General features: G+C 42.0%; 1 protein-coding gene across 3 annotated transcripts in view; it reads right to left on the reverse strand.

The window, feature by feature from the left end:
* AFF1 (ALF transcription elongation factor 1) overlaps nucleotides 1-17,512 on the reverse strand; it is a 103,972-nt gene that overhangs the window by 48,504 nt on the left and 37,956 nt on the right. For all 3 annotated transcript variants that reach the window (XR_009818382.1, XM_061991981.1, XM_061991980.1), the window contains exon 3: nucleotides 15,178-16,095. Coding sequence is in view for 2 of the 3 variants with exons in the window: in XM_061991981.1 (XP_061847965.1) it covers nucleotides 15,178-16,095 (918 nt within the window). In the remaining variant the exon portion in view is untranslated. The remainder of the gene's footprint in view (nucleotides 1-15,177; nucleotides 16,096-17,512) is intronic.

The following is a 17,512-nucleotide window of genomic DNA, read 5'->3' on the forward strand; positions in this document are numbered from 1 at the left end:
ATGGGCCTCTTTCTTGTGTTCAAACAGCCTAACAGAAGAAAAAAGAAAATAGCTATTTTGTATTCTTTTGTCTGAAGGAGCAAAGGAGTTTGTGTTCTGAGGGAACAGACTATTGATATGTTTTGATAAAAGATTCTTTAAAAATCATAAGTTGCTGAAAGCAACTCCTGCATCCACTATCAGCCTCCATCTAATCATAACATAATTGAAGTACAAACAAGCTAAAGATGAAAATTAAGCATCACCTGCATACAGCCATGTAGATGTGAACTCCAGCCAAGGCTGATTATTTCACTAGTAAATTCCTCTAAAGAGCCTCTGCACAAAAGCACCTCCGCATTTCAACTACAATCTGCACAGTACCTGTCAATAATCTAATTTTGTGTCCTTTAACCTGCAAAACTCTCTTACCTACCATCCCCTTAAAGATCCATGTGAAGCCATATTAAAAAAGTATTTATTGGAGAGACTTTAAGTATTGTGTCCATAACAGACTAAGTCTGTGTCTTGTCTCCTTCTAAACAAACACAAGCTGTCTTTCAATACAGCTGTTGAAGGTATGAAAAGCATTTGCGTAACACCAGCAAGCCATGATTTTGGGTATTTTCTCATTTCCAATACCACTTCGTCACAATTTACACTATTAGATATACTTTCGCAGTATTTTGAGTAGCCTGACTCCTAGCCTAATCCAGAAAAAAGCTAGTCACTGCAGTTGATACAGATAAAAGCTGTAGAAGTAGCAGAACTAAATAGAACTCATGTCATGGGAGATTTTTGTTGATAATATATGTTAGATGAATAAACAAAATATGTACTCGGCTAACACAACTAAATTTACAGATGAATTTTTACTTATATAAAATAGTCACAGGAAAAGAGCAGAATAAGAGGAGAAATCACAGTTTCAACATTATTATTCTGATGGCTGGAGGGAAAAACAGCTCAGATCTGTTTGAAAGACAATGATTTTTAGCATTTTTCTATAAAAAATAACATGAAATCATGCATTAAAGTACATTAACATTATCTGCAAATTTGAATACACGATCATTAGTAGAAACATTGTATGAAGGGTAATATATGCATAAGTGATTCTCAAATTACCTGCTTTAACAAACAAACAAACAAACAAAAAAATCTAGCAACACTTGAAAACCTACATATGCTTCCCAAACTGACACTCTTTCCCATACCAGTCTTGACCACTACTGTATTTCTTATGGATGTTCAGTGTCAGTATCACAAAACCCTGGATATTCATCCTGGAAGTAACTTTGAATCACAAAGGAACCACAGTCTTCAAGCAGGCTGATGTAGGCACAGATGTAGCTTTACTATCCCTAAAAAATCAGGGAAGTGGAGGCTGTTACACGATCCAAGAGCTGTTAATGCAGTGATGCAGGACATGAGTGCTTTACAGCCAGGATTACCCTCTCATGCAATGCTTCCAAAAGAGTGGCCCCTGTTGGTGATTGACCTAAAGGACTGTTTTTTCTCAGTTCCCCTACATGAGGATGACAGTGAGAAGTTTGCTTTTACAGTACTATCGATTAACAAACAAGAGCCAGCAAAACGATATCAATGGACTGTTTTACCTCAGGGAATGAAGACTCGCCAACTATTTGTCAAACTTACGTTGCCTGGGCGCTGGCACCTCTGCGCAAAAAATACCCTCGTGTCTTATTTTACCATTACATGGATGATATCCTGATTGCAGGAAAAGACCTGGACCAGCATCACATTCTACAAGAAGTGAACCGGCAGTTAAGCATCTCCGGGTTGGTGATCGTGCCAGAGAAAGTACAAATGCACGCCTCTTGGAAATATTTAGGTAATATTATCACCGATGAGCACATTTATCCTCAGAAGGTGGCAATTAAAACAGAAATTGCTGATTGAACAGACGTTCAAAAGCTAATAGGTGATATCCAATGGGTATGAACCATATGTGGTATCACGAATGAGGATCTTGCGCCACTAATGCCTTTGTTAAAAGGCTCAGTAGAGGCTGACAGTGCGCGAAAACTGTCTCAGCAGCAAATCCAAGCAATAGAAAAAATAGGAAACAAGATAGTCAATAACTACAGTCATTGATATGATCCTGACTTGTCTATTGATATTGCTGTGATAAGTCAAAACCAGCATGTAATGGCAATCTTGATGCAATGGGATTCAGTAGCAAAAGACCCATTGAGGATCTTGGAGTGGATATTTTTGCCATATAATTTGCAAAAAACAATTACCACGAGACTAGAGGCAATTGCAAAAATAATAGTTAAGGCCAGCAAACGTCTGCTGGAAATGGCAGGGATTGAGGCAGATGTCATTTTCGTTCCTCTCACAGATGAGTTCTTGAACTGGGCACTGCAACAATCTGATGAATTACAGTGGGCCTTGTTGTCATATCCAGGGACTATAAATAATCATTATCCGGCCCATAAATTGTTTTCTGTTAAACTTCAAATGGAAGACCGGCCGTTGAGATCAGCAGTACTCGTTAAAGGCCTGACTGTTTTTACCAATGCAAGTAAGATCCAAGCCAAAGCAGGAGTGGTTTGGTGGGAGAACGGAAAATGGCAAAATCTAACTGTTCACTCCCCAGGCAGTTCAGTTCAACTGCTGGAACTGATGGCTGTAGTTAAAACTTTTGAGAAATGGCCAGACGTCCCATTAAACATCATCTCTGATTCCCTCTATGTGGTCGATGCCATCACTCGATTAGAGAGAGGGTTGTTGAAAGAAATCTCTAATCAGAATCTGTATCACTTATTTCTGCGGCTCTGGCATCAGATAAATGAATGTCAAACTGCTTATTATATTGGGCATATTCGAAGCCATTTGGGCTTAAAAAATGGCCTATCAGTTGGCAATGAAATTGTTGACAAGATAGTGGCAGCTCCTTTATTGATACCTATGGGGCCAATAATTGACAAATTTTCTCAAGCCTGAAGATCACACGATTTTTTTCATCAAAGTGCGAAAATGCTGGCGAAGCAGTTTGATCTGACCATATCAGACGCTCAGGGTATTGTTTCCACATGCCCTGCATGCCAGAATCAAATCAGCCTAGGAGTAGGAGTCAATCCCAGGGGTCTGGCACTATTAGGTATATGGCAATCGGATATCACTGTCTATGCTCCTTTTGGGCGATTTAAACATATACATGTCACTAGTGATACTTATTCGGCCATGGTTTGGGCCACAGCCTTAACCAGTGACAGTTCTCAAGACGTCATAAGACATTGGAGGAGTTGCTTTGCAGTCCTTGGTGTTCCACGAGAGATAAAAACTGATAATGGCTCGGGATACATAGCCAGTAGAACACAAGTTTCTGAACTTCTGGGGTGTTAAACATACTACTGGAATCCCAGGAAATTCCACCAGTCAAGCCATTATTGAACGTACACATCACACCTTAAAAGGACTGCTAGAAAAACAAAAAATGGGGGAAGAGGGGGTGAGCCCTCAAGATAGACTAATGAAAGCCATTTATACAATGAATCATCTCAGAATTGTGGCAAACCAGAATGAACCATCGGCATTAACACACTTTGCCCAAATGAGTCGGGATTTGGATTTTACTGACAAACCTAAAGATTGGTATAAGAATCCCACTACTGGAGAGTGGCAAGGACCTGCAGGTCTGTTAACGTGGGGAAGAGGCTATGCTTGTGTCATTACAGATCAAGGTCCCCGGTGGGTTCCGGCAAAATGGATCAAGCCACGTCAACCAAAAGGACTTAATGACTGTAAGAGCAATGGAAAAAACAATCTTGAGGAAAGAACCAAGTGATCCACCCTCAATCCATCACCCTATTAAAATGTAAACCCTCGCAACTGTGGCACCACGTACGCTGCTGTAAATTCCTCCAGCTATCTGTATTGCATTAAAATAATTGAAGAACTTAACAAGACGACCAATGGGAACTTGAAAGCGAAAATGGTGTGTTTTCTACGGATGAAGAGATACTTCCAACTTACAGATAATGCTCACAGATCAGCATGCTAAAGGATCTGAAGAAAAGTCCAGAACTACATCAGGAAAAAGAAATATCAGTGGAGTTACAGAGAATTCATCCCTTCCTGCCTGTATGTGTCCCTCCTAACAACACATATCAGATTATGTTTATTTTGAGTTTATGGATTTCTGTATTGTATTGTTCAGCAATGTAGCTGTTATTGACCTTTTGTTGTAAACTCATGGCCATGGGTAAAAATATTTATGTTTTCTTCATGTACCTTTAATTTTGAAATGTGTTGCTAAAGGCTGGCTTTTTCAAAAAAGAAAAAAGGGGGGAACTGTAGGCACAGATGTAGCTTGGACCAGCCAGCTTGAATAAAGATGGTAGGGATAAGTTAATGCAGCTGGCAAGTTACTTCAGAAACAGGTGCTGCAAGTTAATCAGTTGGGCCCTGGGTGATCTCATGGGCAGAAGCAGCATATAAGGAGGTAGCTAGCAAAGGAAGGGTGGCTTCGAGTCAACTCTGGTGGTTGTACTATGTTGCCTGTGTACGTCTCTGCACGTGCATTACTTAGACTCTCTACGTCTTTGAGTGAATATTGCCTGCACTACTACAACAGGCTGACTTCTGATTTCAACCATAACTTTGGCACTAGTATGATTTGGAGACAGTAATGTAGTAGACATTATTTTACCAAAGCCAGTATACCTCATTTTTAAATATCCTAATGTGAGTGTACAAAATTATTTTATGGCAAATCCTCATATTCATAGTTCAACAAAAGGGTAAGAAAACAGTAACTAGATTTGTTAAGACCATCAAGGAAATACAGGGTTTTAGTGGTGAGTGGTTCTGTGGATCATCTCAAGTAATTAACTGCTGCCACCTCTCTGAAGTTTTTTGTGTTTCCACATGCCACTTTCTCCTTGGAAAAAGAGCTGAGTTAGATTTAGGATGGTAGTGGTGACACTTGGTGCACTTCCTCTCACTGACTTGGTAAACAAGACTTGGAGATGCAGGTTGTCACACTGTTTTAATACTTAACAGGACTGCTCTTCTAATCCAAGACCCTTTTATTTGTCCATCTGTTTTGAAAAGCAGTACCCCATGCCACCTCTCTGCATTGCCACCACTGCAAATAAAAAATTATCAAACAAAGCAACTGAAGAGGCAGGCTGGAGCCTGGAGTAGCATCACCAGTCCCAGGCACAGTTCTGTGCTGCTGCCTGGGACGGACCTCACAACTTTGAGAAGCTGGAAGGCATCACCCACCAGTACCAGCATATCAACAGAGAAGGCACGTGGGAGGGAAGTGTATAAGTGGATGTCTGTTGAAGGGTCAAGCATAGTATTAACAAAGGAAAAAAGAAGAAAATATATGTGTTGAGAGAACAGGAGTTTTATCTGTCTCCTTAAGAAACCAAAGTTCTTAGCCAAGAAAAAGCTATTTTTAAACCTTATGGAAATTTAATAAATACTTCTAAATTCTTCCAAAGAAAGATCTTAACCTGTGGGAAAAATATAGCAGGATATCCTTTTGCTTGTGAAGGCAATTTTCACTATTGTTTTACAACTGACAACTGACCTGTAGAGTATTTCTAGATTTCTAGATTTGATATTTTTGTATTGGGACAGCAAAGTTCCTTATTATTACCCAGTAATGGATACACAGATGAAAGCTATTCCACTGTCAGACAATTCTCTCGGAAAGCTCCTCTACTTTGCTGTAAGAAGACTGGAAGTCACCACAAGTCCCCTCCACCAGTTACTTGGTCACCCTTTCCAGTATATAAAAAAACCTATCATTTGAAGTAGTTAAACTTCCATCTGTAAAAGCAGTGTCCAAGGTCAACAAGGCCTGGTTTTAGGAGATGATTATTATTACTCGATTGAACACACACACACACAGATGTTTTCATCCTCAGCAAACTCTGGATGCTTAAAGTCCACAGCATGCTCAGCTTGCTTGCCAAGCGAGCAGAGAGGCCAGAGCTGAACATAGCCTTCTAGGACCTGCTTTGCTTGTATTGTGCCTAGAACAACCAATCTACAATTATCTAAAATCCATATGTAGAAGATATTTGCCTCTTATGATTCTAAGTATTAGTTTCCTTAAAAGACATTTTTATCGTCCCTCAAACTCTGCATTAAAGACTGCAGACAGTGTTTCCAAGGTCCCAGAAATTCTTAATGACCAGGCTTATATTCTGCAGAGCTGTAACACACAATTTTTATCTACAGCTAAGTGGGAAGTGCTGAGCATTTTAGAAGCGATTCCTAAGTTAAGTGTATTAAGAAGGCCATCAGCTTCCTATGCTCACACAGCTGCCAGAAAATAAAGTGACACTGAGAGGACAGGAGAGAGTCAATTCACCACTTCTTTCCTTGTCTGTCTAATCTGGAGCAAAGAAGTGGCTTTTTTTCTTATTTAACATACTGTTTGAACAGCTTATTAAAAACATCCAAAGAAGAGGAGACAGTTGCAAAAATTGCCAAGGCACCAGCCAACCTCTGCCTAAGGAAAAGTTTTATGTATCTCTCCCTGAAGCAGCTTTTCAGGACAGCAAACTGGAGATTTAATTACCCATGGCTCTCACCCACTATGCTTATTTCCAGACATTCTGTATTACTCTTTCACTGCCTCTAATTTCATTCACATGGAATTGCTCATACAATGGCAACATTTTTGTGAAAAGTTCCCATGAACCAGCAGCAAAATATTCAAACCACTTGAAATACTTCAGGGATGTGAGCAGCCAGGTTAATAATTTGTAATCATACGATGGATTGGGATTGACATCTTTGTATCCTGCAATTTGTTCTTTATGTTCTCTCAGGCAAAATCTCTACATCCAGGCAGTTTCACATGCCAACCTCTAACAGCCTCCTGCATGCTGGATGAAGTGTTTCCCTACACATATACCACAGAAAGCTCCAGGCTACAAGACTCCAAAGAAATGTCTAAGGAAAGGGTAGGGCATATCCAAGGAGTTACTGCTATCATGGCAAACAGAAAAATAAATACCACATTGCTTTTCCTCTTGTTTTCAGTATGGAAATGGGCATAGTATTACCATGGTAACACAAATGCTCCATTAGAGGGGAAGGAATGGAGTTGATCCTGCTCTGCAGTACAGCAAACCAAAGAGGCAAGGAAAGTCAGCCTGTCCTCTACATTCATAAAGCACAGATTGTATTCTTTCAGCACATCCACTAACAAAGCAAAACTGCAAACAAACAAGCAACATAACAGCCAGGAGCACCTTTAGTAAAGTGCTTGCTTCAAGTGAAGACATGAGGCTGAAAATACTGCACCTTTCACCTTTAGTGAACAGACAGTATCCAAACAAGCCTGAATTACAGCTTAGTCTGACCAGCAGTGAGCTGATAGACTGAAAAAAGAAACCAAAATATTCCTTGTATAAGGAGAAGCAGGTTGGCAGGATCCAAATGTGACATGCTGTCTCCTGTTACACAAATTAACACTTAATCTTACAAAACCTCTAGTATTCTTCATAAGCCACTGCTATTCAAAATGCAATGCACATAAGGCATATTCTAAAAAAACCCACTGCTGTTCTTACCCCATGTTAGAAAAAGTTACCCTAACCCTAACCCCTAACCCAACCCGACCCTGACCCTAACCCCAACCCTAACCCCTAACCCAATGTTTGGGGTCTAGAGGTCAAAGAGCGTGTCAAGAAGTCAAAGGTTGGGGTCAAGAGGTCAAAGGCCGGGTTAAGGGGTAAAAGGTCGAGTCAAGGTGTCAAAGGTCGGAGTCAAAGGTCAAGAGGTCAAAGGTCGGGGGGTCAAAGGTGGATAAGGTTAGTATGTGAAAGGCCAAGGGTCGGGGTCAAAGATCAAAGGTCAAGAGATCAAAGGTTGGGCAGAGGGGGCAAAGGTCGAGAGCCGGGGTCAAAGGTCGGGTCAAGGGGTCGATGGTCAAGAGGTCAAAGGTCGGGGCAAGGGTCGGGGTCAAAGGTCAAGAGATCAGAGGTCGGGTCGAGGGGGTCAAAGGTCAAGAGGTCGGATCAATGAGCCAAAGGTCAGTCGGGTCAAGGGGTCAAAGGTCAAGAGGTCAAAGGTCAAGGGGTTACTGGGAATGATGTAGCTCATTTTCAGTCCATATAGTGAAGTTGAAGTTTTGAGGGTTTTTTTATATCTTTAAAAAAAGAAATAAACCAAACAAAAACTTATACAAAACAGTCAGAAAAATAAGGTTTAGTTTATCAGAAAGTGCTATTACAACAAGACTAAGTGTTAAAGTATCTTTACACAGCCCTGTGAAGAAGCTATAAAAAGAAATGGTTTTGTCAAGTGATTTTAAAAACCAAAATAATTAAAACCCCCACTCCTCCTAGAAACACATATAATCCACTCTCTTACAAAGATGTGGGTGAACAACTGTAATGTTTTCCGAGGTGCCAATCGCTATGCCCAGTAAGAGGATAGCAGTGGAATCAAAGTTCCGTTTCTTCTGAGCAAATGACTTGCATTGTCTTAAAGAGCAAGTGCCATCCCAGACCTAGGCATTTTATGCTACAATATAAAACCCAGGGGCAAACTCCATCCTGGTTGTTAGGAGCTGCTTATAATGGGAAGGCTGATGAATAGCTATATAACCATATATTATGAAAACTGATGTATACTTTAATCTACAGAAAAACAACTTCAGAGGCCACCATCATGTTCAATCATCCTCATAGTGCACACTGCACCTTTTCACTATCCCCTCCTTTGGTACAGCAGGAGAGGCAGTAGTAAAAAAAGACAGGAAAAACGCAGTGCAATATAAATGCAGAAGGAGAGGAGGGAAATAAATGAAGGAATTGTGAACTGCCATCTGCACTGAGCTGTTTATACATTTTTTTTCCTGTTTAGTTTTACTTCAATAGAGGATCAGACACTACAGCTTCGAGGCTCCATTGAAGCATGTAGTTTTACATAAAGGTTTCAAAAGTATACCCCAACCAATGCAGTCTGGGTTGCAGAGGACTGATGGATTGAGCCATGTGAAGGACAAAAAAAAAAATTCTACTTCCATCTCCAAAAGAATTCTTACAGAAATTGTAAGTCATATTCAAATGAACCTTAGTTGTATCTCCTATTTAAACAGATATCAGGTCAGAAATAAAGCTACAGTTCTGCCTAACACCAATTGCAACACAGATTTTCAAAAGACCACGGGTTTGTGTTGGTTTTTCTGGTTTAGTGGGTTTGGTTTTGTTTTTTTTTTCCAAAATTACATGTAAAAAAATCCAAAACAAATTAAAAAAACACAAATTGAAAGCTTTTTATACCTCTTAAAAAGACTTTACAGCTGCAGGACAATGAAGTCTGAAGACATTGTAGAGAAATAGTTAAAGCCATCACAGTCCCCACCTCCTCCTCCTCTGAGACAAGTGTCTGGATTGGCTGTAAGTGGCTGTGTTTTGTTTTGAGCTCATTAATATACATGTTGCCTGCCACCTCTCCCTGCCTTCAGTGCTTGCTTTGAAGTTGCCTTGTTGGACAGTTTGACTGTCATCTGCTCTTAGTCTTCTCCTCAGGCTTTCCAGTTCACTTTTCTTCTTTATCAGATATAATATTGGGCAGTAACAATCACTGTATTAGAGGTATGAAATGTCTCTTGTAGTATTCCTGCTGCTAATCTCAACCTCCGTGAACTTCCTTCATGCTGTGCACTCACATGCAAGGAACCCTCCACATTCTGTTTCCACTTGCAGTTTCTTCCCCATAGCACTTCCCTCTTTGAGACGCCACATGAGTATATACTACTCTGGACAACAGTTTTGCCTGGTCATCACTGTGACCCATATTACTAATAATCAAAGACACAAAGCCATCTTATTCCCATGCAGATTTTTAGCAGAAACGTCTGGAAATTACTGCAAAATATTAATATCCATAGAGGGTTTGAAAACAACCATTTCAGTTAAAACCAACTAAACAGTCCCTCCCTGACATGCCACCCTGGCAGCTGCTACTTCATTTACTCCATCATAAACTTTTTATCCCAAACAAGCTGCTTTGCAAACCAGTAATGCTGATGTAACTGCACTGTCCATATGACAGTCCGGGAATACTGAAACTAATCTTTTTAAAAATAAAAAAACCCTGCAGTTTGTTCCTTTCATTGAATTTTGCTTTCCTTAAGCTGCTATCAAAGCAGCTGAGCTTTTTCTACAAAGGCACAGGTTTTCTCTGCATTTACGAGATTTGTGTGAAAAACTTCAGTAGCTGAAAAAAAAAAGTTAGAAATAATAGTTCTCAATTCTTCTAAGCCAGTTCTAGTGTAGCAGTAACATCTGTCATGCACTCAACTAAAATGAGACTCCTTACTGTTCAGACATAAATCAAGCTGGCTATAATGCAAATATCTGCAAAGTGCAGTTTGCTGCTTGGCTTAAAATTCAGTATATTCTTTGGAGTCAGGTAACTCAGCCTGGTCTCTGGGCTGGGTCTCTGGGAATAATAGAATGCAACATACCTTACTGCATATTTCCTAAAAGCAAACCAGCAATCCCTATTTCACAATCACCTCTCTAGTACATCCAGTACACAGCGAAAATTATTCAGATGTGCAACCACACCATTTCTTCCTCTTCCCTTGCCAAGCTTTAGCATTGAATGTATCATCAAATATGTTAATCATTGAAACCAAACAGGAATAAGTAAATATGATAATGACATCTCTGAAACAAGCAGGAAGTGAAGCAATGAATTTTTCACTAGGGCTTACAGAGCCATTTTCCAAAACACCTATGCACAGAAAATGGTCAGAGGTCGCAGCCCAAAAATATCTACAGCAAATGAGGATAATTCAGCATGTTCACAAGAGGTTTCATCTGTCAGCTTCAAAATGGACTAAGTATATAATTAAACCCAGGGTTTTAGTTTGTGCAAAACCATTTCTTTCATTATTTTCCTTTCCTTTTTTTATAATGCTCTTACTTGGCCACGGATCTAATAGCACTCCCATACCAGCTTGGGTATACACTTTGGCAACTGTAGAATTTTTATGGGCATTTGAATTCAGAGTCATGTACTTAATTAATATGAGGAAAGTTTCATTCAGCATACATCATCATAGCTAATACTGCCCTACCTAAAATCATATTATACCACAAATATATTAGATTACATTAAAAGTACGGGAAGGGAAAAGAGACAAGATGAAAACAGAAATGGGACCAGGAGAGTTGGGTGAAAACAAGGCAATCTCATTTCTGAAAACTAAATGGCTTCACAGAATTATTTTAATTGTGAGGCATTTTAAACCCAGAAATGCCTTTATCTTCCTGGCAATGGATAATGAAGAATAGGTAACTCAGAAAGTAAGGCTTTACCTATCCCCCAGGAGTAAAATATCCGGTTGAAGAAATAATGAAATGCAGACCACAGTGCACTTTCTGTTTTGAGAAATGACGTACAATGCCAAAACTTCTTTGAAGCAAATACAGTCTCTCAGCATGAAAGTATTTTCACCACTTCTAATCAACGCCATTTTGACAGTTTCCTCTCATTTTCCAGAAGAAGCTGCCTACAGCCATTTGCAGCTGTTCATCATCCTTTTTCACAAGCAGCAGACCATCCCACATTCTCTCTTTTTATTACAAAGGCAAAACACAATCTGAAAACTATCCTCACATCCCCTCATCCAACTGCCTTAGGTCAGCACTGTGGGATCCTACATCCCACGGGGCATAGCAATATTCTCAGTGCTGAAAGGATGAGCGTGGTAAAACTGCCAAATGTACCTGGGAACCAAGTGCCTTTGAGGCGGTAGGAGACTGAGCCACAACGCAGGCAGAATAGGTGTGCTGGTCCATTAGCAGAGATGAAATGAGGGGCTTGAAAGATCACAATGAAAAAGACTGTGCATTTGCTGAACAACACACATTCAACAACACTGTACCTCCTCTCCCACTGCTTTACCAGCAAGCTTCAATCTACAGTGCTTGGAATCACAGAATCATTTCAGTTAGAAAAAGACCTTCAAGATCATCAGTTCAACCACTAACCTAACACTGCCAATGTCCCTCACATGTCTTTTGAATATCTCCAGGGATGGGGACTCCACCAGCTCCCTGAGCAGCCTGTGCTAGTGTCTAACCACCTTCTTGGTGAAAAAGTTCTTCCTAATGTCCCATCTAAACCTCTCCTGCTGCAACTTGAGCACATTTCCTCTTGTCCTAGGATTCATTACTGAAGAGATAACCCACACCTCACTACAACCTCCTTTGAGAGTTGTAGACAGTGATCAGGTCTCCTCTCAGCCTCTTCTTCTCTAGGCTAAACATCTCCAGCTCCCTCAGCTGCTCCTCATCAAACTTGTTCTCCAGACCTTTCACCAGCTTCATTGCCCATCTCTGGACACACTCCAGCATCTCAATATCTTTCTTGTAGTGAAGGGTCCAGAACTGGACACAGTATTCAAGGTGTTGCCTCACCAGTGTTGAGTGCAGGGGGACAACCACCTCCTTGGTCCTGCTGATGGCACTATTTCTAATACAAGCCTGGATGCCACTGGCTTACTCGGCCACCTAGGCACACTGCTGGCTCATGTTCAGCTAGACAGCTTTCCAGCCACTCTGCCTCAAGCCTGTAGCATTGCATGGGGGTTGTTGTAGCCTAAGTGCAGGACACAGCACTTGGCCTTGTTGAACCTCATGTGACTGGCCTCAACCCATTGCTTCTGTCTGTCCAGGTCCCTCTGAAGGGCCTTCCTGCCATCAAGCAGATCTATGCATCTGCCCAGCTCGGTGTCATCAGCAAATTTATTGAGGGTGCACTCAGTATCCTCATCCAGACCATTGATAAAGATGTTAAACAGAACAGGCCCCAGCCCTGAGCCCTAGGGGACACCAGTGGTGACCAGTTGCCAAAGGGATTTAACTCCCTTCACTATTATCTGGGCCTGGCCATCCAGCCATTTTCCACCCAACACAGAGTAGGTCCATCCAAACCACAGGCAGTCAGTTTCTCCAGGAGGATGCTGTGGCAAACTGTGTTTGACGGCTTTACTGAAGTCCAGGTAAACAACATCCATAGCCTTTAATGTCTGAGAAAGCCAAGGCTTCTGTTTCCATTACATATGACAAATCAGATATGTGGTCCTGGGGTCAGCAAAAACGGATGGCGTACAATGACAAATCTTGCATCAAAATAATTGTAAAGGAAAGAATAAACCATTTCTTAATCTCATAGTTAAGAAGCAATTGTAAGTCATCCCCTTCCTCTAAAGTTTCCTAATCATCTCCTAAACAACACACCTACTCCTCATTGAAGCCACTGGACTTCACAGCTGGGTCCAACACAGGTGAGGGATGGTTTCTGAATTCTTTGGAAAAGCCTTCCCAACCACTGTCAGCTCCCCTTTCCTTTTTCTCTCAAGTGGAAGTTAGAATAGACCGATCTGACCTGGCTCAATTGCACCAGCCTCCACCACACACTGCCTATGATCTCTAAGCAACCCAGGATGCAGAGAGAACTATAAAAAAAAAACCAATAATATTCTCAGACTGGTTTTTTTCCTCCCCTGGCAAGAGGGCCACTTAACTAGTTGTCCTGGTTTTGGCTGGGATAGTTAACTTTCTTCCTAGTAGCTGACACAGGGCTGTGTTTTGGATTTACACTGAAAAGAGTGTTGGTAATATAGGAATGTTTAGATTACTGCTGAGCAGTGCTCACACAGCACCAAGGCTTTTTCTGCTTCTCACCCCAAAGGGCCAGAGGGTAGGCTGGGGAAGTACAAGCAGTTGAGAGAGAACACCACCAGTAGAGCCAACACAATCTAGCCACAGGGCTATTCCATACCATAGAATGCCATGCCCAGTTTAGAAACTGGGGAAGTTGGCAGGGAGAGGCAAGTCGCTGCTCAGGTATCAGTCAGCAGGTGGTGAGCAACTGCACTGGACATCACTTGCGTTTTCTTGGGATTTGTTTCTCTCTTTTGCTATATTCCTTTTCACTACAGTAATTACTATTATTATATTTTACTCTTCTTATTATATTTAATTTTTAATTATATTTTATCTCAACCTACAAATGTTGTCTTGATTCTGGAAACTCTCTTTCCTCCCCATCCTATGGGATGTGTGGGTGGAGTGAGCAAGCAGTTGTGTGGTACTTAAGATGCTGGCTGGGATTAAACCATGTCAGCAGAAGAAAAGCAACAGTGTTATATTCTGGACTGTTCTGCAATACTCTGCACTCAACCTTGCTGCGACCTTGCTGAAATCTCTCAACCTAGAAAAGAGCAATCCATGAATATGACCAAGAGAAAATTAAAGGCAAAAGAGAACCTGAAGATAGAAATATAACTGAAGATTAAAACTGCAGATTCTAACCAAAGATGGAAATCTAGGCCACAAAATATCAAATGATGAAGCAAGTGTTTGCTCTCAAGAAAATAATACATATTAGGAAGAAGCTGTTCTCAGATGAGCAGGAATAATCAAAGGTTTACCATGCAACATATTTTGGTTGTTGGCTCAACTACCACTTGTTCATTGCATCAACCGCAGCTCCCCATCTCACATCTTTTGCAATCATAGAATCATAAAATGGTAGGGGTTGGAAGGGACCTTTAGAGATCATGTAGTCCAATCCCCCTGCAGAAGCAGGTTCACCTAGATGCAATGGTTGCAGATGCAATGTCCCTCTCCTTGGCAGAGAAAGGGCAAGTGTAGTGACTAGAATGGAGATTACTTGAGCTTGCAGCACAGGTTGATTTCTGATCATAAGGACAAACCATAGCAGAGTTCTGCACAGTCAAGCTGTCCCATTATTCAGTGAGGATCTGGGACTTCTACCCACTAGCACTCAGGCTGAGTACTGACACTCCGCATATGCTAACTGCAGGTGCATCACCACTTGACCTTCTCAGTGTATCATTTCCCCCATCTACTTTCCAACAATCTTTACAGGCAAAACAAGAATCACAGCAACAGAAGCAGTCTCCCTAACCATAAAATCCACTGCAGTCTCACAGAGAAAACCCCAGAATCATGGCAAGTGTTGCATTTTCACCATCCAAACAGCTATCGCACTCAGGTCAGCAAAGGTCAACCTCCAAACGCACCTACTAAACACAATAATATGTGCACAGTCATCAAAACTTCTGGTAGTCTCTGCCCTTTGATGACCTGTTCTCCCACAGCTGAGCTTACTCTGCCATGAACAAAGCCCTCCAATAACCATACTCACCTCTATAGGCTCAGAAGGTATTTCCAGTTTGGACAGTTGAGCTTTGGCATTCACCTTCAAATCTGAGATTTTTTCATCTGAGATTTTTTCTCCCTGGTATTCCTCCAGGGGAGGTTTGAGCTCCGGTGATTCAACTGGTGCTTGATCTTGGCCATCCATTGGTCTGACATAGGCCGTTGGTTTCTGCTGCATTGCACTGGTTTTTGACGGCAAAGGTGGGGGGAAAGTCTGAGAGGAAGGTTGAGTGGTGCTGGTCAGGTTAATGGCTGAGCTGTCACTACTTTCCTTCTCCTGTGATTCTGCCACTAGGTCCTGAGATGATTTTGTTTGACTGTAGTTCGGCTCATGACTTTTGCTGCTGTTCTGTGACCTGGAATCGATATGCTGGCTGGAATGTAGAGGTGACAGGGGTGCCACTGGAAAAGACAAAGATGGCAGCAATGGAGAAAGTGACAAAAGGGAGGCCTGCAGTTCACTAGCAGGACCTTCACCAGCCAGAGAACTGTCTTTTTTTCTGTTATGAAAAGCTGCATGACTTCCATGGCCACCACAATTGTGTTCTTGACCTTGGCTCTGACCACTGGATAAGCTGTGACTATTGGCATGCAAGCCTGAAGCTCGTTCTTTTTTTGATTGTGCCTTTCGGTAGTGATTGGAGTGGCTTGGAAGAGGAGGAGTTACCACTGTAGGTCCCATGAGTAGATGGCGGGTAGTGTGGTGGAATGAAGATGGTAACGTATGGCTAGTCTTCTCAGGGGAGTATGGGCGACCAAGCTTTCCTTGTGGGATAAGAAGAGAAACATTTTTTGGAATCCCTATAAGATTCTGATGGGATTTGTTGCTGATGAACTCCTTGACCTCCTCATAATTGCCCAGCATGTTTTGAATTCGGCTTGACAACTCATCTTCTTTATTAGTCTGCAACAGAAGAACAGAGGAGGAAATTAAGAAGCATGGACCCCCCAACCCCAAAAGATCCAGATCAAGAAAAGATATTCTTCAGGATCTTAATTTAATCACCATGCATCACCATGACTAAAGTTATGCCAAGGGTGGAAAAAGGGCCTGGTTCCTTGGGAAGAGAACAGGAACATTGCCAGAGCATGCAGGGGTGCAACCAAGAAGGCTAAAGCCTTTTTAGTATTAAACATGGCCATGAAAGTAAAGTAAAACGATAAGGGGTTTTTCAGGTACATCAGCAGAAGAAGGAAGATTAGGAAGAATGTGGGCCTGCTACTAAACACAGAGTGTGCCCTGGTGACAGAGAATGCAGAGAAGGCTGAACTACTGAATGTCTTCTTTGCTTCAGTCTTTACGGCCCAGGTCGGCCCTCGGGAAGCCAAGTCTAGCAAGGATAGTAGGATGGTCTGGACAGCAGAGGACTTGCCCTGAGTGGAAGAGGAAGAGGTTAAAGACTTGCTGGGCACACTTAAGGCTCATAAGTCAATGGGACGTGATGAGATGCATCCAACAGTGCTGAGGGAGCTGGCTAAGCCGCTCTCCACCATTTTTGAATGTTCATGGAGAACAGGCAAGGTGCCTGGGGGCTGGAGAAAGGCCAACGTCACTCCAGTCTTCAAAAAGGGCAGGAAGGACGACTCAGGAAACTACAGGCCAGTAAGCCTCACCTCCATCCCTAGAAAGGTGATGGAACAACTCATCCTGAATGTTGTTAATAAATATAAGAAGGAAAAGGTGGTTATCAGGGGGAGTCAACATGGATTCACCAAGGAGAAATCCTGTTTGACCAACCTGATAGTGTTCTATGAGTGCATAACTGGCTGGCTAGATGAGGGGAGAGCAGCAGATGTCATCTACCTTGACTTTGGCAAGGCTTTTCACACTGTCTCCCATAACATCCTCATCAGAAAGCTCAAGCAGTGTGGCTTGGATGAGAGGACAGTGAGGTGGATTGAGAACTGTCTGAATGACAGAGCCCAGAGGGTGGTGATCAATGGCACAGAATCGAGTTAGAGGCCTGTGGCTAGGGGAGTTCCACAGGGATCGGTTCTGGGGCCAGTTTTGTTCAACATCTTCATCAACGATCCGGATGAGGGGACAGAGTGTACCCTCAGCAAGTTGGCTGATGACACCAAACTGGGAGGACTGGCTGATTCCCCAGAAGGTTGTGCTGCCATTCAGCAGGATCTCGACTGGCTTAAGAGTTGGGCAGAGAGGAACCTCATGAGGTTCAACAAGGGCAAGTGCAGAGTCCTGCATCTTGGAAAGAAAAACCCCATGCACAGGCTGGGGGTTGACCTGCTGGGGAGTAGCTCTGCAGAGAGAGACCTGGAAGTCTTGATAATAAACTAAACATGAGCCAGCAATGTGCTCT

This window comes from Colius striatus, chromosome 3, assembly GCF_028858725.1.
Source record: "Colius striatus isolate bColStr4 chromosome 3, bColStr4.1.hap1, whole genome shotgun sequence".
In the NCBI taxonomy this organism is placed as follows: Eukaryota; Metazoa; Chordata; class Aves; order Coliiformes; family Coliidae; genus Colius; species Colius striatus.